The 26,770-nt window shown below is 43.7% G+C and overlaps 1 protein-coding gene across 3 annotated transcripts; it reads right to left on the reverse strand.

The window, feature by feature from the left end:
• Nucleotides 1-10,906: 10,906 nt before the first annotated feature.
• OAT (ornithine aminotransferase) lies at nucleotides 10,907-25,934 on the reverse strand. Of its 3 annotated transcripts, none has more exons than XM_055720001.1 (11): nucleotides 25,800-25,934; nucleotides 23,851-23,907; nucleotides 22,431-22,657; nucleotides 21,261-21,485; nucleotides 21,038-21,133; nucleotides 18,227-18,354; nucleotides 16,505-16,627; nucleotides 14,827-14,955; nucleotides 13,724-13,837; nucleotides 12,780-12,924; nucleotides 10,907-11,816 (listed from the first exon to the last, which is right to left on the reverse strand). In XM_055720001.1, the coding sequence occupies exons 3-11, from the start codon at nucleotides 22,627-22,629 to the stop codon at nucleotides 11,656-11,658; spliced, it is 1,320 nt and encodes a 439-aa protein (XP_055575976.1). In that variant the 5' UTR covers nucleotides 22,630-22,657; nucleotides 23,851-23,907; nucleotides 25,800-25,934; the 3' UTR covers nucleotides 10,907-11,655. The 3 variants fall into 3 exon arrangements, with proteins under 3 accessions (XP_055575976.1, XP_055575975.1, XP_055575977.1); XM_055720000.1 differs by having other exon boundaries at nucleotides 23,851-23,910; nucleotides 25,800-25,916; XM_055720002.1 differs by lacking the exon at nucleotides 23,851-23,907 and having other exon boundaries at nucleotides 25,800-25,910.
• Nucleotides 25,935-26,770: the final 836 nt, after the last annotated feature.

Below are 26,770 nucleotides of genomic sequence, written 5' to 3' on the forward strand. Positions count from 1 at the left end.
CTCATTCAGTGAGCTAGGATGGCCAACAGAGGGTTAATTACCATACAAAAAAACTAAGACATCATGTACGCAGCTTCAACAAACGTGTAAGAAATTGTCTTCTATGCAAATCTAGCCTAGGCTACATTTTCTGTTGCTTTTGAGTATTGTATTCTCTTTTGAGCCTTTATCCGAAGCCTTGATAAACGCGCCTTTACTATGTCACCCCAGGAGCACTGGGTGGCCCATGGGCAGAGTGCTGCTCCCCGTTCCCCGCTCACCCTCTGCCAGGGGATGCAAAGAGGAATGGAGGGGGAACAGGGTATCGTGCAGGATGACAGCAGGTGCGTGCACCGGGAGGAACAAGGCGGTGCAGTGTGCGATGCAGCATGGAAATCAGGTTTGGGAATGGTCAGCTAACTGAGCAAATGCTTTTGTTGTAGAAAACTGTGAGCAGCAGGTCCCTTTCAATCGGCTTTGACTCAGTCTTGTGCCGCTTTCAACTTTTATCAAAGAGCAGGAAGAAAGTGGAAAGCTTGTCCCTAATCAAGCTTGCTGACAACACAGAGATCTGGGACCTGAGGAGGAGGAGGAGGTGCTGCAGAAGCAGTGGGAAGCTCAGCCAGAAAAAACCAACCCATATCTTAATGCAACCTGTGCAGGCTAAAGAGCCCCAGCAGCTGCAGGGATCTAGCAGGGATCTAGCAGCCCCATCCACCTGCAAACCCTCTGCTGCTGCTGCTGCTGCTTAATAGTAAAACATGCTTTAATTTTCTGGGACACACCTTCGCCACCAGCTGTTTCAATTACTGTCTCGCAGGAATAACTGTAAGATGGAGACTGGGTCATGCAAGCCCAAGGGCCAGTGGTTCCCCACCACCACCCCATTGGTGTGGGTGTTCTTAATGTTCGTCGTCTGCTTGAAGCTTGGTGATGAGCAGGGATCACATTCTATTCATAGATTTCATTCTTTCTCAGTGACTGGTCTCCCACTTGAATTTCAAAGCTTCCTATCCACAAGATGGACTGAACTTAATTGTCCAGTTTCTGGCTGCTTTGCTATTATTTTAATATTGCCTATTCGAATCCACCGCGACATCTCACCCCTCAGCCCTGCACGGGATACTCCGAAAACACTCACCCACTCACACGAGTGATTAGCAGGCATGATGGATGCATCAGGAAAGCATCATGCAAAACCACTTTGGTCCTTTCCCCAGCAGACTGGCCGCACTGGTGAACGAGGGAAAAGCAGCAGTCATCGTGTTTCCTCGCATTGGGAAAGCTCTCGCTGCTGCTCTCAAAACTAAGCTCCGAAAATGTGGGCTGCACGAACCTGCGGTAGAGTCAGGTGCAAATAAATCTGTTGGCAGCTCCCAGCGGCTCCCTGGCGAAATGGCATCGGCATGGAGCGAGGGTCTGCCCTGGCCCTGGTGTGGGGCGGTGCTCTCCTGGCCCCCCAGAACAGGCTAAGCTTGGCACAGCCAGGACAGGCAGCAGGTAGAAGACTGTCAGGGATAAAATTCAGCAAGATTTGACAAACTGGAGAAAGGCCTGATGGCAGGGGCGAGTGACAAGTGTGACACTTGGGCAGGAATAATCGATTGCATTGACAAAAGATAACCAGCCACGGGTGGTTATCGTAGGTTACCAGCAAGGTGCGAGTCATGCTGTTGTAAAAGAATGTTAGAAAAAAGAAAGAAAATATCCAGCTCAGACGTCTAAATAATGAGAATAGCATTCTTGAAGGTGTGCTGCTGCTCTGTGTAAGCCCTGGAAAATCTTCATTTGAAGGCTGCAGCCAGTTTTGGGAGCACAGCAAGGGGAGAGAGCACCGCAGAGAGGAGCACAGAAGCGCTGAGCGGACTGGAAGACACAACACAGGCAGAAACAGTTCAACATGTGGATCATTTAGCCTTGAGAAGAGTGAGGGGGCATGTGCTAAATCTTTAAGAGGAGAATAAATTGTACTCCAAGGCCTGGGTGATAAGACCAAGGAATGGAGGCATGAAAGGCATGAAGTGGGAGACGATGGCCCAGACTCCCTTGGGCAGAGGAGGAGCATTTTTTGAGGCTTCCCAGATTTGGGGAGAGCACTAGCCTGGAAAGCACGGCTGAAAGGAGCTCTGTGACCTGCTGCCACTGCCAGCACTTTGTTTCTGTTCTTGCAAAGCTTCTTCATCACTCTTGTGCAACCTCTGCTAGCTGCGCTTCCTCCCACCCAGCTATTTCACATTTTCAAATCCTCATTACTTTTTTGTTCTTTAGATATTGATCACGTTCCAAGCTTCCCTTAAATGCAAATGCACGTTCTCCAAAGATCCAAAATTTTAGCTCTGCCAAGGGAGACCGTCAGAATTCTCTCACAAGGCAAGGCAGGCACCAGTACTTCTCTGAAAGTGCTGGTTTTCACCCCAGACCTTACCTCCCCTCTGCTCAGCAATCTTACGTTCATTTCTGGATTGAGATCTCAGTTGCTCTAGCCACAAAGAAACGTCAGCACGATTGCAAGGGCACAGCTGGCCCAGCCATAATGAGACAAGGGATGTTGTGCCACACGGGGAAGCAGGACCCAGGCACCACCATGGTTGTCAGCCCTTCTTTTTTGGTTTTAATTTACTTGTTATTGGTTTAGCATGTGACCACCCACTAGCCTGCAGAAGAATAGCATGGGCAGAGAACTAGATTAAACCAAAATGTTCCCGCTCAAACTGCTACAAACTGTTGACTTTCAGCTTGGAGAAAGCTGTGGCCACCCACCTCTGCACACCCTGCGCTCCCCAGCCCCCCACCACAGTGCTTCCCCCTCGCCGTGAGGGCTCCAGGCTGCAGTGAGCATCCCTTTCAAGTAGCATCAGGAACACCTCGAGACTCTCCTGGAAACATCTGATGACTGGAATCCTAGCCCACAAAATAAAAACACCCACAAAGCTGAAAGCACCCACGGGTGCACGAGGGGCCCTCCCTCCCAGGGATGAAATTCATCCAGGTTGCCTCATGACAAGCCGTGCATCCCTGTGGCTCACACCTCTGGACATAAGTAGCGGTACTGGAGCTGCAAAAGCCCCATTACAGGATCCCAGTTCATCTTCACACTGCCACAAAGAGCGGGGCCTTTGAAAATCATGTCTTTCATTAGCTCCCTCGCTAGCAAGAAGCAGCTCCGCTTGGAAAGGCCACTCTGCACCCACCTAATGTCTTTAATGATGCAGGTATCGTCGGCTACAAATACAGTGGCTGCACAGGAACGCCTGCCCGATTTGGCTTTAATCTTGTTTTCATTTTCGTGCTCTTGAAGGTTAACTTCAGAGCTGGGAGCTCAAACCCGAGCTCTTTTGCTCACAGCCCGTACTGCATGCAAATACCAGTCCCTTGCTCACACTGCCTTTAACCTTGATGTGAAGGAATTATTCCTGCAGATGAGAGAGGGAGAGATCAAGGAATGTATCAGCAAGGCCACGGCTCTGTGTTTGTGCTCCAACTGCCTGACATTTATTGCAGTCTAGACAACACAGAATGTCCTGATGACGTGGCTCCGGTCCATGCACACACACAGCCTCCCCCAGGGACAGCCAGCCTGGTGCAGGGACACAGAGCAGTGCAATGCTTCTCATACAACAGCATCGTTTTCCCTGTCCTTTTTTTTCTTTTCTCTTTTATGATATTCTGCCTTGTACAATGCAAGTTTGCGATGTTGCACGTGCATCGGCATCATTTACATTGGGACTACTCAAATGATGGTGTTGCTTAGATGCCAGGGGAGAAATCACGGTCCTGTCATGCCAGGCATAGGGCACCTTCAGAGTAGCAGTCACTCGCTGATGTCTCAAGAGCTTGTGGTCAGTCAAATGTAGTAGCAGAAAGGAAGCACGTACATTGGAGAGAGGCCAGAGACCACAGAGGTGGTCAGGGGGCTGGAGCCCCTCTGCCATGGAGCCGGGCTGGGAGAGCTGGGGCTGCTCAGCCTGGGGAGGAGAAGGCTCCGGGGAGACCTTAGAGCAGCTCCCAGCACCTACAGGGGCCGGCAAGAAGCTGGAGAGGGGCTTTGTACGTGGGCACGTGGTGACAGGCCAAGGGGGAATGGCCTTAAGCTGGGAGAGGGGAGATGCAGATGAGCTGTGAGGCAGAAATTGTTCCCCGTGAGGGCGGCGAGGCGCTGGCCCAGGCTGCCCAGAGCAGCTGTGGGTGCCCCATCCCTGGCAGTGCTCAAGGCCAGGCTGGATGGGGCTGGGAGCAGCCTGGGCTGGGGGGAGGGGGCCCTGCCAGGGCACGGGGTGGGACTGGGTGGGCTTTGAGGTCCCCTCCAACCCAAACCGTTCTCTGATTCTATCATTATCCTTGTCCCATAGAAGAAGGTGCTGTGCTCAGCAGCAGGGCTGTGGGACCTATCCTGCACAGAGCTGGGTGACTGCCCACAGGTCACCATGGCTCCTCAGGCACCAGCTCCCCCGCAGTGAGCTGGGATGATCCACCACCCCCTTCCTCACCAGAGTAGCTAATGAAGCATTAACAGCTACGGACTCCCCAAGAGGAACTGACCACAGAATGGTTAACACTGTCCCGCTCCTTCGGCCAGAGCAACCAGCCAAAGTTCAGAGTCTTTGGAAGTTTTTCTGAAGAGAAAAAGGGAACAGAGCTGGGTACTCCTGCCGTGGCCTCCCGCCCCCGTGAACAACGTGACTTCCAATAAAGGGGGCTTCACCCACCCACACGCGGTTATGCATCCGTGATGCGATACAGCTAATAATTTTCTGCTAGATGTTTAGTCCCAGCCGAGGCTGGTGTGTTAAACTACTGCAATACAGTACGTAAAAGCGGGGGTTTCTTCCTGCATCAGTACAGCTGCTCCTGCTCCCACCTGCTATGACAGAGCAGGCGGGTGCCTGCGGGACTCGTCCTACCCTTGTTATTCAAAAAGATGAGCATTTATCATCAGAGAAGGTAGGAGCTGCCATGTAGCTGGTGGCAGAAGGTGTGGTTTGCTGCAGCGCAGGATAGTAGCCAAAGCCTTCACACGTTTTATTTCCTCATCCATCCTGCCTCCGTCAGGGTGGAAATGAATGAAGGTCCTTTTTGGAGAAGCTGTGTTACTCACATGTTGTTCAAAAACGCTTCCACCATACCAAGTAATTCATATTTAATGATGTGTGGTTGTTCTTAAGGGTAAAAGATGAAAAACTGTTACAGAGGAATACTGGAAATCAGACGCTCTTGTCACAACACACAGATCTATAGGTGCAGTCGGTAGCAGTGGTAAGGGGAGCGTCCCTGTGCATCTTCTCACCCAACAATCTCAAGACAATTCCTGAATTTTGAGGAAACTCCCACAGCATCCTTGTGAGGCCTGAACCATTTTGGCCAGGCGTCGGCTGTATTGCCAGCAAACGAGGAGAGCCAGAGAGAACGACACGCCACTGCCAGTCGGTCTGAACCACGGTTTTATTTCTTGCATAAAACTAGCCTCTGGCACAACTCATCTACCGCAGGGCAGCCTGTGTCTGCTGGAAATAACTGTGGCAGAGGGGGAACTGAGCGTTTAGAAGGTAAGTTACCCCCTCTTACGTACGGTTATTTCTGTTATTTCAAGCTGAGGGGTATAATTGGGCCAGCTTTTCCCCTTTCTCATTTCACAGCTATTCCAAATGACTGTATTAGCCTGAGGATTAGGTCTCCCATGTGTCGGACTCCAAGGAAGGGCCGGGAGTTCATCCAAGGTCCAGGCCTTTGTTTGGTTTACAAGTCATGCAAAGGGTCAATACTCTTGAGGGGCTTTCTACGCAGCCTAAATCATAGCAGATTAATAGGATTTTATACAGGAATGAGTACCAGTTGCTTTCTTCCTTTATTTATTTAGACTAGTGCCGATAACAGCCTGGGGATTTTCCGGACAGCTCCGTCTCTGCTCAGATTTCTCCAAACAAGCCTGAGCAGAGGGACAAAGAGCACCAAGGGAAACAACAACCAAAGACCCTTGTTTATGGTCACGCCTTATCTGTATCACCTTAGCGTTCAGCACACTGGGCTGCAGGGTGAAAAGGCACTGCCTCAGGGACGAAAATAAAAGCACAGTAACTTGCATTGGAAAGAAAAAAAAAAAAAAAACAAAGGAGCATTTTAACCCATGGCCCAAGGCAGCAGCTCCTCCTTGACTGCCAGAGCAACCTGACCGCGTGGGGCTCAGATAACTCCCTCCAGCTCCCCCAGATTGCACAGATGAAGCAATGCACAAGGTTAACATTCTCAAGCATTTGCTGCAGATGCCAAGACCCCTTCCAAAAGACAATCAGCACAGTAATTTTGTGAGCTTTCTGCTAGGGGGTTTTAATTGCCTAATAGTGCCAGTACCATTTTTTTCTTGTCTGCTTTGCCTGCTGAGGGCTGAATGAACGTTCGGCAAAACACCTCTTTTTACTGCACAAATACAGCAACTCCAACTGGTTAAGCTTCTCATCTGGATTGAAGCACCACAGGGAGGCCCAGGGAAAACAGTTCCCAGGTTTAAAGAAATGTTTAAAATTTTGGCTCAGACCTCCACCTTCTGATTTGCTCTACTTCAGTGCTGTGAGTAGGAAAGCCTCTTATTTTTTCCTTCTCAGCTGCCCCCACATCCCCATCACTCAGATGCTGACAGTTATGAATTACTGGGTATTGGCCATGTTAGAGATACAGGAATTCTTTCTACCACCCCCTTCACACAAGACTAGCCATAAGAGCACACAGCCCAAGTTACGCATTGAGATAGCGCCCAGAGAGAAGACTGAAGTTTGTGTCACTGAAGTTTTGGTATTAGTAAAGACCAAAAGCAAGCCCCCAGGAGTCAAACTCCAAAAACTCTGAGCTCAGAGCTTACTGCTGGGTGTAAAGCTGAGCTTCTGGCTCCATCTGCTGCCAGAAAGGTGGAAAAGATGAGAACGGAACAAGAAGCCGCTACAGCCGGGAAAAAAAAAAAAAAAAAAGACAACTAAGGCCTGCTTTTCTACTTGGGTGCACTAACATTGCTGTTAAAAGACAAACCAAACAGAGATGGGTTCATCATGGAAACTTCCAACAGGTTCAAGATGTGCAGCTCTTTGCCAGATCACAACTGATAGGCATTTGGGTCCTATTAAGTAATCTATTTTGGTAATTTTTAACTTTAGAAAAGTTTAATACTGTCTGATGACATAAATTCATGGGTTTGTAGCTGAAAAGAAGCCCGGATAAAGGACAGTGGAATAAGTGTGGTTCCCGAGATTGCCAGCAGGAAAGGGAAAAGAAAAATAAAAGGGGGTGGGGGGAGGAAAACCCTCATTGTATGTTTTCCTATCTCCCCACTGTTCATTGTGTTGCTCTTGCCTCCCAGTGTTTCACATGGTGCCTTTAAACCCTGGTTTACATTTATCTGTAAATAGTGTAGTTTTATATATATATATTTTATGCCAGTATATATATTTCATGATTTCATGCCAAAAAACACGCACACTTCCCTTGCCAAACAGCACAATTGGGCATTATTCCTGCAAACAAAGCTTCCAGTGAAGCCAAGGGCTGCCCCGGGTGCCTAGGAAATGCTGGTTTGGCTCTTGGGCGCTTAGATTACCTCCTTGTGCTTACACAGCACTGAACACAGCGTCACTATTCATTTAGGAAAGCGTTTCATATACCTGATGCAAAGAAACACCAGAAGCTACTTCACAAAAATACGTGCAGGTGATATGATGGAGACAGATGAAGCCTTTACAGCCAAATGCTTAAAGCAACATTTTGTAGATCCATACATATACCTGTAGAAAATTTTATTGCTGTATAGCTCTTGCTAAAGAAATGTAAACCCTATGGATAGGCAATACAGATCTCTTTCAAGTACCATTTTTAAAAATAAATTTCAATTACAACAGCAAGAAGCATCACCAAAGAAGTACCGTTTCCACTCTCTCATCTCTAACACAAAGTAAGAAAAGTATTTGAAAAATACAGCAAAGGTACAGAAAGGGCATTCTCTGAGCTTGCTTCTTACTTCTTCACCTCCTCTAAAGTTACGATTCAAAAAATAAACTCAAAGTATTTTATGAAATATCTTACATATTTTCTTCGTACATTTCAGTATATATATTACCTTGATTTGTAAATTATTTTCATTTTGGCCTCCTTCAAATTATACTTTACTCAGGACCAGCATTTGGCTGAGTTATATGCACTTGAGCAATAAGCGGAACAAGTACAAACCCGAAAGCACTGAATTTCTGGCACCAAGCGGGTAAGGGCACTTTAGTTGTCTACATTTTTTTGGTAATAAAAGCCCTGAAGAAAATTTCTAAGGCTAACTAAGATCCCAGACAGCAAAACCAGGGACTGATTTACAAGCACATTAGTTATACAAGCAACTATCTTTGCGTTTGAGAGGTTTAAGCGGTGTCACTGACAACTGGCCAAATCCCTATTTATGCTTGCTGGAAGAGAGACAAAACCCACTCTCCATGATAAAGCAAACCCTTCTTTTGCTGCTTCTTTCTCAAAACAAACCCCACATATCCAAGGCAGATGATCTTTCTAATAGCCTACAATCTTGTCACTTTGCACACTAGAAGAGGAGGAGCTTTGACATCTCCTTTGGCCATTCCAGCTCCTCCTGCTATCTCACAGACAACTGCCAAGATGTATTTCACTGTTGTTGAAGTATAGGTTAACTGGTGACAGGCTCAACGGCTGGGAAGAGAAGCCATGTGTTCCTGTCTTTACTACTGAAATGATACATGTAATTCTGTGCTTGTTCTGGCACTGAACCATAATTAAACCAAACTATCAAAAAATCCTTTGTCTGCTTTAGCTCCTAGGCTGCAGACATACACCCTTGTCCTTGCTCTGCTTCCTGCCCCATTAGTTTTTCACTGGTTTGCACACAGCAGCGTTGTTTCACAAGTACGAGCAGAATTTGTCCCACCCTCAGAACGACAGGCAGTGACAAAGACACTCGTGCAGCCACAGGACTCACTCACTCAGAGCCACCTCCCAGAAGCACATCCTAGCCACCACCACGTCAATGCAAAAAGCGAGAACCAGCTGCCACTGTACCTTGCAAGGGCCCTGGACAGCCAAAACATGTATTTAGCTCCAAGGATTTTGTCATCCTCAATCCTGTTCCTGAATTTCTGAGCTGCTTGGGCAGGTACTACACACCTGCCTTCCTCACACAGGTAGTTGTGGCTATGGGAACAATGCAGGGTTGAAAGCAAGCCTCAACCTCAAAGAGAGCTTTCAGGTTAAAACAGAAAACTCCTCAATTAGTTCATCATTAAAGAAGAGCAATTTAAGATGACAGTTTTTGACTTGTCTTCAGAAAGGCTATACATACCTTGATCTTCATAAGCTTGCAAAGACATTGGATTCAGGAAGCAATCATAAGATGACTAAAGAGCCCAAAGATCAGGCAGCAACGGTCTGCTGTAGAAAGAAAAATTTCTCAAGTTCTGAGCAAACTTGACCTAGTGAATCCACAACCAGAAAGTGGGTTGGACAAGAGTAGAGCTCAAACTGATCACCAGAAGCCAGAGAAGTTATTGTCGGTAATAGAGGATGAAAGTTAGTAGACCAGACCACAGAATTTTACACGCATGTAATTCTTGCTTATGACACAAATAAAAAAAAAGGGGGGGGGGGGGCAGGGTGAAACAACTTCAAAGCTGTTCTTCAAAACAGTTTGCACAGAAGGGAGTCTCGGAGCACAGGCTGAGATAAAAATATGCTACTGCAGGAAAACCCAAACCACAATGCTGGGGCATAAACCACAGTGCAGCACACAAGCCACGTGAACTAGTGTAGCTCTACCCAGCACTAGTGAAAGCAGGGCTGGAGCAGTGAATCGCAGGAGGAAAACAGTGGGGCCTGTTCTGGAAAACGTTACCTCTCAGGAGAGAATTGGAATTGTAACTAAGGAAGAAGCAGTGGCTGAAACAGGAACAGTAACAAACTGCAGGTATGTAGAAGGCTGTTACATAGAAGGAAGATAGCCTGTTCCCTGTGGCCTGCCAGACACTATAGATGGGCAACAAGAGAGACTGAGAATATGGTGGGAGACTTGGTAGCAGTAAGGACAGGGAAGCAAGAAAACAAAAGCCTGGAGTCTCCTGCCCCACAGCCCTATTGAGCACAACCAACAACATAACTGTAACTGGGGCAGGGGAACGGACCTGACCGCATCCTTCGTCCTTGCCACCCCTACTACTCTACAAAAGTAAGCTTTTTGGCTGCTAAGGACTTTTGGGGGTTTAACTTTTTGGTTTATGAAAGGACTCCAGCAAATGCTGTTTATATTATGGTTTCTTTCAGTTACTTCACTCCCTTCCAATCAAACTACATAAGCATAGCTCTCAGAAATGCCAGACTCCCTAGGCAACACCTTTCTGCATTTATTTTCTTATTCCTAACAGTCAGTGACACATTACACCTTGCAACAATGAGGCCTTTCCAAACTGAAGTCAGCTGTACTTCATCCACAGCAGACGACTACTCATTTTGTCTCACCCAAAACAAGGCAGGATAAATGGTTCTGTGACCCTAACCAGCAGACTGGTTCATTTCCATAAACTAAGTTGTCTTTAAAATACCAAGGGATTATTTACCACTTCCAATTACAAACATGTGACTGCATTTAACCTCTATGCTTGGCAAAGGGAACATTTCACAGTCACAGTGATTAATCAGGGTTTAGTCTCAGCTAAAACCAGCTAAGAAATATGAAAAAACAACTTAGTACGAGAATAGTGGCCAACTCTGCAACTTCATACAGAATACTAGACTAGCAGCGTCCAAAAGCATGAAAGTACAGAAGCACTCATCCTGTAAAAAAGCAAGTAGAAGCTTTGATATAGATTGACAGAAAGACTACAGAGGCTGCACAGAGACAACTGCAAGTTTCTGCAGTGCATGCTCTTTTTGAATACACCATGTATTTTAGTTGGACATTAACTTTTCTTTAATGCAAGGCATGGTTTAGTATAAACATCCTGATTATAGAAAGTTTTATAACAGTAAAAACAGATCTATATGCTCAGATCTATTTTAAAAGATTGCAAAGCCAAACACTGAGACCAGGCTTGAAAACAGCACCTCTTGTCATACAATCAAAATATTGTACATAGAGAACACAGCTCGATGCTTCAAGTTCACCAGCATAACACCCAGTTTGTCAAACATTCAGCATTAGAATTTTTTTTCTAGCTACAAATGAGAAACAGAAATTCATCCATAATGACAAGTGCTTCCATCCTACAGACATCTCACCAAGGGGCAAAAATGCCAAATGTGATGTTTTGGAGAGTGATATGAGAGTGCAAGACCACTCTTCGTAAAATATACATGAATTATACTTTAAACTTTGGCCAAGACTTTCAACAATTATAAGGATTTCTACAGATACCTCCCTTCAAATGTTCTGACTTCACTGTTCAGTAGGTGAACAACTAGATGAACAGAACCTCACCACTTTATTTCCAAGTATTCCAAGACTGGAAACTCCTGAAAATCATTCTGTATTTTCTTCAGAGCCATTATAATTTAAAGACATAGCTACGTTTTAAGAGTCAAGTCCTCTTAGATAAAATGAACGAGAGATGCTTGCTTCAAGAGCAGGCTGTCATCACACATATTTCAACACACAACCTTGGGTCAGCCAGCAGATATATTTTAAAAGCCATGTGTTCAGAAAGACAGAATGGTCTTATGAATTATTTCAATGCACTCTCTGATTTCATCCTCTTTAATCACAAGCGGTGGTGCCAGCCGAATGATATCACCATGCGTAGGTTTGGCAAGAAGTCCATTATCACGAAGCCGCAAACACACCTTCCAGGCGTCATAGTCTACAATTAAAGGAAAAGTAAAAGACGACACTTACACTACAGCAGAAAAAGTGGCACAATTGCAGCACGCAGTCTGTGGGGCCAGCCTGTCAACCGTCTGCCATCTGGCAGTGAAAAGCAAAGTGTGTTCAGAAATGAAGTGGTCACTTCCTGAGCATCTCCTCAGAATCTGCAGCAAACGTGCAAGACTGATACAAAACTGCAATTTTTCTGAAGGGACCTACAAGTTTGCCTCCATTACACCGAGTTTTGCTCCTTCACGGCTGAGTGCTTGTCTAGATACAGCAATAAATTTAAAACAGGGAACCATGCAAAGGGGAGGTAAGAACATCTGGATAGGGCTTCAGACAAGGTTAGGTTTATGCCTGGATTTCAGTGCATCACGTGCATGTCTTCGGAAATTACACCTCCCTGCAGCACTTTGTCACTCAGCATATTCATGACAAAAGTAATTGTCTGCTCTGGCTTCTAAGCAGTTTTCTAATATAATTCAAGGTGTTAATCCCTAGAAACATGTTCTCAGTCATTAGCTTTTTCCCTTCCTTTTACCCTCCTGTATTCATTGTTCTCTTCTAACTGTCCTGAAAACAACCAGCTTCAGCCAATCCTTCCATAACCTGACAGAAACTGGTGTTCCAAATGTGGCCAGTTTTCTTCCAATGAGGAGACAAAAGGATATTTGTTGGGAGTTAGGTTTATCATCAGGTTTGAACATTATCAAATCATAAAAAAATTAATAATAATCAAGTAATTAAAAAAAATTGCTCAAACTCGCATAGTAAAAAACCCCTTATTTTTAATAGCACCAGTCACCTGAATAAATTTTCAGTAGGTACTACTACACTACAGCTGAGATCTGAACCCAAACATTATGCCTATAAGCCATCTCCCTACTCCATTAAGAACTTAAAGTTGAAAATACTTTTTCATACGGTAATTGTGCAGTTGATTGTATTTCCTTACCTTTGGTTTCCCGAATTACAATTGCATTTAATAGTCCTTTTCCTCTTACAGAAGTTACTATATCAGACGGTGTCTTCATGAGCTCATTTCTTAGTATGTTACCCATTATTTCTGCATTTTTAGCCAAGTCTTCCTCTTCAATTACCTAAAGGGAAGTCAGATCTACAGTCAACTGAAAGGCACTGCATTTGTTTTATGGACGACGCTGGAATGGATGACTAATGACATTACAATTGCTGAGATACAAAAGCTGTTGCATCCAAAGTGTCACTGCAAAGGCTGCATATCCAAGCAGATTAGTATTAAGCTTTTACTCATTCATGTTTCCAAGAAACAATAACCTCTTTGAATTTTATTCTGAATTAACTGCTTTTCATTTGCCGTTACATACAGGTAAACACTAAACCTCTGAAGCCTCTTAATCTGCCCAGGTCCACGTATGGCTAACGAGGCTTTCTGAGTAACTTGCAATACACATAGTCAATTATAAAGTCACAGAATAATTAAAGTATGGGCTCTGGACAAGACATTTTACCAACTTCCATTTGAGCACCAATAGCATATATGTGTTATCACGCTCACAGAGCAGCAGCCTCTGCAATGTGGTATAGTAAAATGAGCCAATTTAAAAATGTCTTTGTGAAAGTAGTGAAACTATTTTACCAAATTTACTAAGTACCTTGAAACTTGCCCCAGATAAATTTTGCCATTTAAGACATTAAAAGACCATAAGAACACAGAAATTAGGACACTTTTCCAGCAAAGACTTTAGAATTTGCTTTGTGATCTATGCAGACAGTTAACCACTACCAGTTTTCCATTCTTACTTAAAGCTGTATTTCTACTTGTAGCATAACAAATAATACCATTTATTTAAGCAAAGATCATGTCAGTGCGACACCCTTTTTTCTTTGGAATGCAAATCTCTATCACAACATACAAACCTCCAGTGCTGCCATGGCAACACGGCAAGCTAATGGATTTCCTCCATAGGTAGATCCATGTTCACCTGGCTTAATGGTCAGCATAACTTCATCATCGCATAGCACTGCTGAGACCTAAAATGGGAAGGTCAGTCAATTCATTTACATATATATTTAGAATAGTAATCTTAAGTATCTCTGAAGCAAACTTTTCCTCAGGGCTCAGGAAAGGGTATTTTTCAGCCTGTGGTGGTAAATCACATTTACATTCCCAGCTTTGTATAGAGGAGAGCGTATCTGACAATCACGTAACAGGTTAATCCCTTAAATACACTTAGCTACAGTGTAACATGTAACATCTAACCACAGTTGAGGGGCATTTCTACAAACTTAGTATTATTTCTAGAGTTTAAACTTCAATACTCTGTTTAACAACTCAGAAATATCTTCAATCAGCTGAAATAGTTCGAGGCATGTTGTAATTTCCAGCCTAATCAGCTGGAATTTAAGTCACTTCAAGAGGATAAAATCAGTCATGCGGGCATGCCAAACAAGTGAAATAATTCCAGTTGTTCAGAAATAGCTTTATAATATGTTTTTTAAACACATATTAGTTGGGGTTTTTTTCCTTCACAGAATTAATCTAGAAATTAATCACAGCAAGACTGTGACAAACTACTCTCCAGAGAGAGTACAAAGGACTAACCAGTCATTCCAGAATGAAAAGCTGACCACCAGACACTTGTTTTCCTAACAGGGTAATATCAAACTGAAGAAAACAGAGATATACCAAATTTATTCAATTAATTGACAAGGGTCAAAATACCCCAAAATCACCAGCCTAAGAAGGTGGCATCTAATAACTTGTCACTCTAACAAGTCAAGTATCAATCTAGAAGGATCAGGACACTATACAGCCATTTCAGCTACAAAGGTATTATTATGTATTCCATTATTTTCTTACGTATCTCTCACAGGTTGGACTACCTGGGTCATAGATCATAGTTAACCTTGTAAACACCAATTTACAAGCACAAAAAACATCAGATCTATTGTTCTAACTAGCAGATTTTCAGTGTTGTACTTAAGAAACATTATTCCACAAACAGGTATTTGTTACTCACAGGATACAAGCCACCAGAAAGGGCCTTTCCAAGAAGAATTATATCAGGTCTCACATTTTCATGGTCAACAGCTAGCATTTTCCCTGTTCTGGCTAAACCAGTCTGTATTTCATCAGCAATAAATAGAACCTTTACAGAGACAAAAAGGAGAGAAACCCACACTTAAGAGAATGACTTTCACTCGCATTCCTAATTCAATGCAAACAACACAGCATAATTGCACATAGTAAGAGAAAGACCTTCCAGCTGCATTACACTAATTACATGAAGGTACTTCCTTTACCTCCTCTAAACCTCCCAGAGACTTACACATTCCACAAAATGTGAAACCTCTAACAAATGAACAAGCTGTCCTCTCTCTCCGACATCTTTAGCATATTCTTTTCAATGTAAGGCATAGTCCACATAGGGCTGGGCACTGTCCAACCAAGATCTATTTGCAGTGTAACAATGAGTGGGATTACCAATAAGTTAGGATTTCTTTACTCCCAATGCATCGTTCATATATTGACCTTTGGAAGCTTCTGAAAAACGCCATGTTAGACATCAGACAAGAAGACTTGCAGAGTTGCTAAGTATCTAAATAACCGAGAACCTAAATCCAAGTTTTGGATCTTGTTTTCCTAAGCTGCACTACTGTCACACACTACTATTTGTAAAGTAGCTCTTATTTTTTCTGAGCCAAGTATCACAGCAATAACAAAGACAACTTTATTAATAATATGTCGATACCTTCCTCAGAAGGTATAGAAGGAAGTAGGGGTAGCACTTGCAAATGAAGAATCAGAGTTCTGTTGGAAGAGATACCGCTGATTTTTAAATCAGACTGGCAACACCAAGGGAAGAAAGAGATGTAAATCAACAGATCTCTTTCGTTTTCCTTACACTTACAAAGGATATGGCCTAGGCCTGTGGGAGAGGGCAGCTTGCGTGTGAGAAGTAGTAGTACCCAAAGACAACTGACAGACATGGAAATATATACAAACACATCTTCCCACCCTTCCAGAGACACTGGAATGCAAGTCTAATCCAGTGTGTCTTCACCAGCAGAAAACAGAGATTATGGATCTAGCACTATTTTCAAAACTAAACGTTTCTTAGTAGAATTCACACAGGATATGATACTCAGGAGTCAGGAAGATGGTATGGAAGAGAATCTGAGAAAATGCTGAACAAAGGAACAAAATTATAAGACCTCTGCTCTTCAGAGGTCTTAAAAGAACATCCATAAACATACGATCATTTTCTTCGGTGTTTCGTTGTGACCCATTACTGTTACTAACTCTTGGTAGCGCTTACGCACCCCAGCAAGAGGCCCCTTGATGGCCATAGTAGAACCACTGCAGTAATTGGCTTCTGGTCCAAAAAACTTACAATGTGAAAAAAGAAATTAAAAGTTAAATTTCCTTAAAATAAATCCATTTTCAAGACCATTCAGCAGAAAATTAAATCAGTGACAGGAATATGAAACAGTGAAAAGTGCACACTAAGAAATACTTCCTGGTAAGATATTGCCAGGAAATACAAAAAGTATGCCTACCCTACTCCACTGAAAGAAAAGGAAATTATTAAAGAGTATATGAAGTCCTGTACCTTGCATACAAGAATGACCTTACAAGATACATCAGTAAACACAGTGTGTAATGTTTAAGCCACCTTGTTACAGCAAATTCCTTACATTGTGTTTTGTGCAGAGGTCCCGCACTCCTGTGAGATAACCTTTGTCAGGAACAACCACGCCTGCTTCACCTTGAATTGGTTCAACCATGAAAGCTGCTACATTGGGATCTTGAAGGGCCCGCTGCAAAAATGGACATATGGATAGGAAAGACAAAAAGAAAAACCTTTTCCTCAGGTCAAATTCAGAAAATACGGCAATGAATACATATAGCAGAACCCAGCTCTGACCCTGGTAAATGATGATAATAGTATTCATGTCAGGCAGTTATCCCCGTGTGCCACTTCAGTTCCAACACAGAAGCCTGTGTCGCCATTTGCCTCAAAATATCAGCTGGTGTGCTCGCTTAGGAAGTTGCAAACCTTAAAAATTGCAAACCCAGACAAATAGATTATCGGATCAGTTCATAAGTTATCTCAGAAATACACTCAGTTTTGCATTACCCCATACCAGACAAACAATTGCTCAACGCTCCCCTCAAACAAAAAAGAATGGAGCCTCTCCAGAACAATTTTGTCATCTTAAAGCAAAGTCCATATTCTTGCACCATCAAGTTCTAAAAGGTTTAGAAGTCCACGAGACTCGAGATATAATGATTCCCAGCACAAATTTATTACAGCTTTTCTCGGTATTGCCCCGTAAACACAACAAATTCAGTTATCACTCTGATGGACGTGGAGCTAAGTTTCGGGTCTCCTGAGCACATTCAAAGCCTCAATAAAAGTTGGCGGAAAGCCACCAAATACTTAAGAGGGCTTTCACAACAGGCAGCCTTATGTAGGTTCAAATCCGAGTAAGCTTTTCCACACTGCAACTATAATACACTGTAAGACCTTTGTTTCCCTTAACCAAACTCCGAGGAGGCAAGCATCTCCATCCTATAAACCCTCCAGTCTCCACAGCTGACTCACTTGTACTAAGCAGACCCAACAGGCACAGAGGACTAACCAACTTGTCACTCATGGAGATGACATACCCAGATGACGGAAATGTGGCAGTGCCAATGTCCCTAGTGCTGCAGGACCACCTGTGTTTGGCAGAATCCTCTTGCCTCCCGAGTCCCAAGCCCAGCATCCTATGGCTGCCATCAGGCACCGCTGACCCTTTAATAACTAAGACCACATTATGAGGGTGGGAAATTTTAGACTAAGCAAGGTCAACCCTCCCCAACAGTTTGACAGGATGCATCTCAGAAAACCCAGGGAAATGCAGAATCATTAGCGTTTCAACGGTGTAAGTGAAAGGCCAGCCTAGCATGGTTTTAAGGATGCTGTGAAACTGGAAAGACTTGTTTGCAGCTACAGCAAATTCTAGTCATCTGGTCATTGAAGAATGCACAACATTTCTAAGAAAATTAGGTAAAGATATTAGTTTCAGAATCCAAGTCCTGACTTTGGAATGTATGCTACTGATCCAAATTCCCTTGCAGTTTACCTGCTGTTCTTCATTTGTACCTTGGACATCTTATGATGTGGGAAATTAAACAGACCACGTGGGTTTCCTTTTACACCCTAAAGCAAAACTAAAAATCAAAACCAAAGCAGAATTTACACACATTTCCTATATGTAATTATAATATATATATTTCTTACGTATGTCTAGATACATATATCTTAATGTCAAAGCACACGTTTCAAAGGATAAAGTTCTGATTTTCCTGCCTTGCTACTTACCACACACTGTAGGATGCTTTCGTACAAGAGAACAAAAATTGCCAAGTACCTCAAGAGCTGGTAGGTCATTGTATGGGATCACTTCGAAACCTGGCATAAAGGGCCCAAATCCATCGTAGCTGGATGGATCCGTAGAACTAGAGATAGCAGACATTGTTCTGCCCCAGAAGTTGCCAGCTAAAAATAAAAAACAAAAAAAAAGATTGTTACAAAACTCACTAAAATCCAGAACAGTTTATACTTTCCATTTGGTAGTGCATTTTAGGCATTGTCTAACATTAGCCTATTAGCATTCTTCTGCTAATTGTTAGCATTTTACCTTGATGCTATAAATACACCGTGTTGCTATATCAAAAACAAAAGAAAATTATGGTATTAGACCTGACAAGTATACAAAATAATTTCCATGAGCTTTATTAGTAATCTGAAAAAACTGAAAATTACTCAGTAATATAACATCTGTTTAAGGAAGATATACAGCTTTTAAGTAAATATTACTCATTAAATTCAGAAAAAAAAAAGTTAGCATCACACAGAATTTAGATCCTGAACATAAAGTGGCCATTAAGCCTAAATCAAAAAATATATTTCTGTGCATTTCAAAGTTCCAGAAGGATCCATTTAAATTTGTAAAAATATTGTGACATCGCACTATTTCATATAGAAACACTGGTTAAAATGCCTAAGAACCAATTATCACCAAGACTATGATATATTCATTTTAATATTTCAGTTAAATCAACATACTCTCAGCTAATCAATAAAGTGCTTAATAAGACTAAGGAAGATTAAGGGTTCAACTCCTTCCCAACATTACAAGCCTCTTCTTCCCCCCCTACCCAAATTTCTTTGGGTAAGTGTGATCCTAGGGGCAGAGGGTGTTCTCAATCTGCAGGAAATCCTGAAGTCAAGTATGAGCGACACAGCCAGCTCCAGGCATCCCTTCTTCCTGGTCACCAAATGCAAACAGCACGACACTGTACACCACAGCAATGTCTCCCAGCAGGATAATCCCTGGCCATGCTTTGCTGAGTCACCTGCTTGACACCTCAAGGTTACGCTCATGCAACCCTCTGTATGCTGGAACAAAGCCCTGCAGACTGAATGACAAGAAGCAGGCTGTCTCCACCGCACCGCTCCGATCCGTACTGGCTCACTATCAAGCACAGAATCTACATCACGTTCTCCAGTGATGATATTTAAAGCCATCTTTTGTTCTGATGCTAGCTACCCAAGAGAGCTTTTTTACCTGCCAGAATGCTGGTTTCTGACAAGAGAAGGATTACTATGTTTTCCAACTACTTGGCACATAATTATAAACTGTGGTTAAGGGGATGGGAGCATATCCAGTTTATCAAGTTGAGAAAGCACTTGCTGAAAGTTAGTTGTCTGAAGAGCAAAATAAAATATATACGGAAAAGGAGGGAGAAATATTTGTTCAAAGAATTCCCAGAAGAAATAAAAAAATATAAAAATCTAATTTATGTGATCCCAGAAGCCATAATGCAATATTCAACTATGAACTGCAACTTTTAAATGCTGCCTAATGACAATTTACAGTTCAGCTACTATGGGTACCAAAAGTCAAAAACATTATTTAAAGCTGTGGCAATTACAAAAAAAATAGAGCAGTCAATATTTAAATGGTAAGCTTTATTCTGGAAGGTTTTATATTTATTTTTATAAGCCAAGTACAATAGTCTCTTCAGAGGCAGGTAACCTCTCCGTGTTACAGAGCCGATCAGAGCAGGCAGATAAAGGGAGGAAGTATATCACATATATAATCAGGACTTTCCAGGGCCCCACATTTACTTCAGCAGTATTGCTTTTACTTTCATTATATGGTCAAGACTACAGTATGGCTTTTCTGGGCTACCTATAACTGGTAGGGAAAGCTTAAGAGGGAAGTTGGCTTAACCCAATTGATGAATATATGACACAGGCGGCAGCAATCTGAGGAATGAAATCACGACAAAGGTATATAAAAATCAACTAATTAGAAATCAAAGATATTACACTTTAATGCCATGAAGCAGTTAAAAGAGGATGGAAGACTGAACGCACTTCCCATGTGACTTCAGGCAGCCACTCATCAATTTTTCACAACCAAAAAAGTTTAGTACAAATAAGGTCCACTTCATATATTCAACCACTGTTTATAAAGCTTGATAATACACCTCATTAACTATATTTTCCTTCCCAAATTTAAGTTCATCATTGCATTTCCCTTACAAACCCAGACATTACCAGCAGCTGCTGACAAAGCACAACTACCCTCGTTGCCTCATATCCTCATATGCCAAAAACAGATGCATACATCTCCACATGCGAGAGGATCTGAAACTGATTTGTCATAGGAATTATATTCTTATCTCTTTAACAGATGTGACTGTAAAAGCAAATCACAGACGTCTTTTAAGGGACATTACATTTATATATCATTTTTATATTATGTTGTTTATAATTAATTGTAACTATTTAAGGTTAAAATCAAATACCCAGAAGCATACACAGAGTATTTTGTCAACAGAATATATTTAAGACTGAAGTTCACAATTTAGAAGGAGGCACTTAGAGAACCTTAAGGTCCTGCAAAGCCTGTTGTAGCCACAACAGCAGTTGTTTCACCAGAATCACCAACTGCAGATACACGAGTACAAAATAACCCATTAACAGGTTGAGATCTTAGCTTACATTATTAAAATGTCAAACGGACATATTTCAACTTGTTTCAGTGAAAAAAAGAAACATTAAGAGTACTGCAAAGTAATCACTAGAGCTACGACAGAAAAGAGTGCTACATCCAACATCTAGAGCTTTCTTCTTCAATACCTCAACTCATAACATGCACTTTACATACCTGCAAAAAGGATTTTTGCTTTGTATTTTGGAATTCCTTTCACAGTGTATGCCCACTTCCGAGCCAATTTACAGGCAGTTTCTCCAGCTTCCACCCCTAAAACATACAGCAGTACTGTTATCACACTTGTACATGACACAGGACATTGATGCAGTACTAAATGTTACAGAATCATTCAATCTCACAGATAAGACATAAAATGGAAATACAATTATTTTTTTACCTGTGTTCATTGGAAGGACTTTGTTATAATTGAACATTTTGGTGACAAGCTCCTCATATTCACCAAGTACATCATTGTAGAATGCTCTGGATGTAAGTGTCAGTTTTTCAGACTGAGCTTTCAGAGCATTCACAATCTTTGGGTGACAGTGGCCTTGATTAACAGCGCTGTAAGCACTCAGGAAGTCAAAATACTTCCTACCTTCAACATCCCACACGTAAACGCCTAGGAGAAGAGAGGTATGATCAATACACAAAATAAAAGACAATATTAAATGGTATAAGCTAAGAGCTACAGCACAATCTCGTCAAATACATTATCTTTGTTCTTCCTTAGCGCATATCTGAAAGGCCCTCTAGCTAGAAAATAATCAGTTGACAAGGAGAGCGTGAGCAACAACCTAGTACAGTACAAATAAATGCCCAATGAGGAATCAAGAAAAGAAGCACTCCCCATATAAAGCTTCCATTCCACTAAGTTAATAAGTAATATCAGAATATTACTTCCCTTCCAAGAGCTTGTTTTGGGTCCTAAGAAGCAGAGAGAGAAGAGTACTTTTGTAAGAGAATTAATAAGAATTGGAGGTCTAAGAAGAACAAAACCAACAGAACCTAAATAAGTCTCAAAACTCTTTTAAAAGAGCGACAGCTCTGAGCTGTCAAAATGTGTACCAGTAAAGAAAAACTACTGGATCACTATGCTGATAGCATTTCAACATAAGCTCATAGAATTTAACTTGCAGAGCACAAAAGCCTCTTAAACGTAACTAAAGTTAAATTAAGCAATAATACAGGAACAGTACACAAGGACTTGAACAGGGTTACAATGTACCTCATCATGTTCACATTGACATTAAATCTCTCCACACAAGGTAAAAGAAGAAACAAAGTTGCTTGAAACTTTCTTGCTGAGTTACTCTGAATTACAAAAACTATTAGAACTTAAACCTCTACTTAGGTAAGTCATTTCAAAGAGACTAAAATTTTATCAGGCAGCCTTATGCATGATGATCAAATTCTCTAATCAGCAATTATCTGTCTGTATTTCATCAATTATCTCAATCTCACCCCACTCGGCAAAAAAGCCCCAAAGGTTCAGAAACTAATTAGATCCAAACTATGCCATGATCCCATCTCATCTACACCACCCAGGGAAGCCTAAATAAAATACCTTTTCCTTTTTCCAAAGCAACAGGTAGTGGGTGGTAATTGTGGGCACCATACTTAGCCTCACGTTCATATATGAGATCAGAGGAGGGAGGTCCTTGAATGGTTTTTTTAGTAGCAACAGAGGTGGCAGAACTCAGCGAAGCATGAACACCTCGACAGAGAACAGCAATGCTCTGAGAGCGAGTGAGCTTGGAGAACATTATTGACTTCAGGTATGCCGTTACAGACCTGGGAGGGGAAAAAAAAAAGTTAATAATTAACACTAAGGATACTTCAGAAAAGTACGATGCCATTGAAGCGTTTTTACTGCACGGATGGCAGGTTTCTCAACTCTTTTGCAATTCAATCAAGAAAGCTTATATGAAATATACAAATGAATGCAGTACTAACTTCAAGTAAGTATTTTTTTCCTGTTTTAACATACACTCAGAGTAACAGAAAGAAAACTAAAATACATGACTCACCAAATCTATGAACAGGTCACATAATCTTTCCTATAACTGCTCCTTTCTTACTGTGCCTTAAATTGTGACTAGAATTATTAATATAAACTACAATAAGAAAGTTTATAAAACTTCTTGTGCTACTGAAATGCCTTTTGCCTCAAAAAATTTTCCATAAAACAAACCTTGTTGAGAAATCAAAAAGTAAATAATATAGTACTGGAAACATGTACCTGACCCAGAGAGTGGTTAGCTGATAATATTTCTCAGATTTGATAAAGGACTGATTAGTTTTAACTGAGGTCTGCTTTAAGAAGCAAAATCTGTGACTTTTTATATAAATTGCATTCTTGATTTTAAAATGTTGCCACCTACACATAAAGCACTCACTGTTAGTAGCATTTGAAGACTATCAAATAAGGTCTAAAATAGATGGGAAATAAAAGTATGTCAGACATTAACAATCATTATAACACCCTGTATTTTCTTAGTAAAACTCAGCGATTTCCCCTGAATGCATAACCTTTTACTGTTAACATTCAAAGATAATCTGAGGGTACAACTTCAGAAGACAAATGCACTCGCATTTCCTCCATGTGCCTTCACCTCAGCCAACATGAAGGTACATCCCAGTGAAGGGAAACCGAGCTGGCATTTTAAAAGCTGTGCGAGCAAGCCCTCCCCACAGCACCACATAGTGGGAACAGCTGAGAGCCCCCAAGAAAACAACGATCACTTTAGCAAGGCCGATAGTTCTCAAAGCTCAGTTTCCAGTCTTGCTGAACATCACACTGATAAACTGGAAAAAGGTATTGGCCCAAGAGGAAGATTGCAGATTACAGTGACAAGTGCTCCAGTTATCAAACACAAACACTTTGTAACATGCTCCATAATAAACTGAAGAGCTAAGTAGCCCTGACACTGCTGCACTACCTAGCAACAAAAGTACAGTGTAAAACTTAACCAAAATATACTTACTAAGTATGAACAGGAGAATGCAGGGATCGTTTACAACAAGGGCGTTGGTATATCAGGCTGCTTGAACAGAGACAGAAATATTAAGTCACAGATTTATTCTGAATTTATTTTGGAAAAGGTCAGCACACTGGATGTGCCACCTTAGAGAGGCATTTCTTTCAGCAGACTCCTAAGATATTACATTGCTGCTCCTCACTTCTAAGCAAAGCCAGAAGACTATTTTCTACATCTACCAAAATCCAAGTCTTTCGGAAGAGTCAATAGTCTCCATTCCGCCAAGAGATAAACAGGAGCTTCACAGCTCTGGGCATTTTACCAGTTACCATCAACGTCATTAAATATTAGCCAGTGTGTTAATACTTTTCAAGACAGTTATTCAAAGATTTTGCAGATAAGAAAACCAAATACTTCTCTGTGGAAAAAAAAAGGTTTTGGCAGAAACTCAGCTCAGCTCTGCCACTCAAAATTACAGCTTGCTTAACTTCTAAAATTTAATTGGTCTGTGACATCCTGGCCCCTGGCACACCTTCATGGCAGAGCAGCTAATTCCATCATAAGCATCAACATTTTGGAGATTTTCCAGATATTCCTGAAGTGAAAGCTGTAACGAAATGAAACTTTCGTCTGCTCCGTATCAGAGAGCTACCTTTCTGTATGAAGAATTGATGACCACCACTTTGAGGCTCTTTTACTTCTTTCAGGTTGGAAAACATTAATTAGAAATATTTAAAAGGGCTTTCCCCTCCACGAGGAGAAATGCCCTGCAAACTATGCTAGTGAGGCCACATCATTTTAGCCAAGGTGTGGGAGATTACATGGTGTAGGGCTGAGTGAAGCTGAAAATTATGGATGCATCTCGAGTTAAGAGGAGAAAAATTTGGTTTTGATGGATCAGCAAGACAAGATGAAACTTCAAGAAAGAGGAGAAGCAAAATAAGGGGGGAGGGGGGGGGACGACAACGATGACAGACGGGCCGGGATGACGGGGACCCAACAAACCCAAACTCCCAAACTTATTATCAACTGTGAAGACATGAGAAATATGATCATGCCCTGTAGCACGCAGCACTGAAATCAGGAGCCAGGCATTTCACCAAGTGGAAAAGGTCTTGCATCAGAACAGAAGAGTTACTCAAAGCACAGCTGTAAAACATACTTGGACAACTCTGCTCAGCTGTTGAGCAAGAATATCCAGACAAGAGCACTGCACCTGCAGGCCTCCCGAGTAAACTGAACGGTTCTGTGTACCCAATCCATGACATACACGGAAACACCCCCCAAGATAAACGGCCTATTTTATAAAATACACAAAAAATACTCATGCTGATACAGCACAGAAGAATCGATGCCACCTGCGGCCTTTACCAACTGAATCCAAAGGGGGTGAACGTTCAAGGGGACAAGCTGTAGCAGGAGGGGTATCAGCCTGGCCACCCAAACTACCTTTGCAGAGCAGCGCCACATCAGACCCAGCTCAGGACCCAGGCCGGCAGACATGGAAGAGCGAGAAACCCTGCGGTTCCCGGGATGAAACACCCCGGTGAAACACCGGGAGCCTCTGGCCAGGCCCCGGCCAAGGCCCCTGCGAAGGCGAAGGTGGCATCATGGCCGGCAGCGGGGCTGCCAGCGGCGCGGGGCGCACGGGGACCCTGCGGCGGCGCAGCCCGAGCCCGGGGCCAGGCTGGCACCCCCGCTCCCCCCGCAGAGGGCGCCCAGAGCGGCCCGGCCCCGGATCCCGGGGCTCCGGCCGCTCAGCGGCCCGGCGCTGCCGCGCCCCTGGAGGCAGCCGCCACTGGGCAGCTCGGCCCCTCCCGTTGTCCTGGCGACGGGGCCTGCCGCGGCCTCGCCCCGCACAGCCCCTACCCGCCGCGGGCCGGCACCCGGAGCAAGGCGACCCCGCGGGAGGCAGGAACGGGCCCCGCGGGCCGGGCCCCCCCGCCGCGCTGTACCTGCCGGCCGCCGCCGCTGCTGCTGCTGCTGCTTCTCAGCCCGGAGCCCGCGGCGAAGAGGCGGAGGCGGCCCGCGGCGACTGTCACCGCTCCTCGCTCCGCGGCACGCCCCGCCCCTGCCGCTGACGTCCCGCCGCCGCCGATTGGCTACCGCCGCCAATTGGCCGCCTCCACCCCCGCGCTCTCACTCAGGCCCTCCCGCCCACGGCCGCCTCCCATTGGTCGAGCTCCGCGCGTACACCCCGCGCTCAGCCAATCAGCATGGGACGGCGGCACCCCCGCGCGCCGAGGTCCCGCCCAGGCGGTCGGTGGCTCTCCTTCCCTCAGGGTGGCCGGTCCGCTCCCGCACGCCGGCCGGCCCCTGCCCTGGGCCCGTGGGGGCGCTGGCCGCTGCCGGGCTCCGCTGGCCACTGCCGGGCTCCGCTGGCCTCTGCCGGGCCGGGCTCTGGGGGCAGGTTTTGCAGCCATAGAAATCTCCCCGCTCGGCGGGCTGAAGCCTCCGGCTCTGCGGACCGAGCCGAGCGCCCTCCCGCCGGGTGTCAGCACCCAGCCGGCTCCTCCGTAGTGCCACGGACCCTTGGCCGCGCTTGCCCCCCATCTGGGAAGTTGCTCTAGAAAAAAAAATTAATAATAATAGAGAGGGACTGGGAAGACATTCCTGGAAATGGGCAGTGTGGGGGATGATTGTGGTAACGCTCTCAACTGGCCTGTGGCCTCCTTGCGTGGGCAGTGGTGTCTGCAGGTCATGGCTTCCCGAAGCGCCACTGTGAGGATGATAGTTGAAGCCAGTCCTGTCCTTCCTTTCTCTTCACAAAAGCTGTGCGTGAGCTTTTCCCTGATCTTTTTACGCTTTATATGTGGCTCACAAAAAGTAATTTAAAACAATAGCCAGAGATTCACTAAGTTTGCTAACAAATTCCTCACAGAGCTCCTGCACCCAGTTTTCTGCCTACGCGTCAAACGCACCAGCT

Source organism: Falco cherrug, chromosome 9 (assembly GCF_023634085.1).
Source record: "Falco cherrug isolate bFalChe1 chromosome 9, bFalChe1.pri, whole genome shotgun sequence".
Classification (NCBI taxonomy): Eukaryota; Metazoa; Chordata; class Aves; order Falconiformes; family Falconidae; genus Falco; species Falco cherrug.

Excerpts from the sequence above, each read along its gene's own strand:
- OAT (XM_055720001.1), bottom strand. The coding sequence starts at position 22,629 with ATGTTCTCCAAGCTCACTCGCTCTCAGAGCATTGCTGTTCTCTGTCGA. Across the intron at positions 18,355-21,037 it reads AGCAAAAATCCTTTTTGCAG|CTGGCAACTTCTGGGGCAGA; the intron begins GTATGTAAAGTG and ends TTTTATTTTTAG. Across the intron at positions 16,628-18,226 it reads ATGACCTACCAGCTCTTGAG|CGGGCCCTTCAAGATCCCAA; the intron begins GTACTTGGCAAT and ends CCATTTTTGCAG.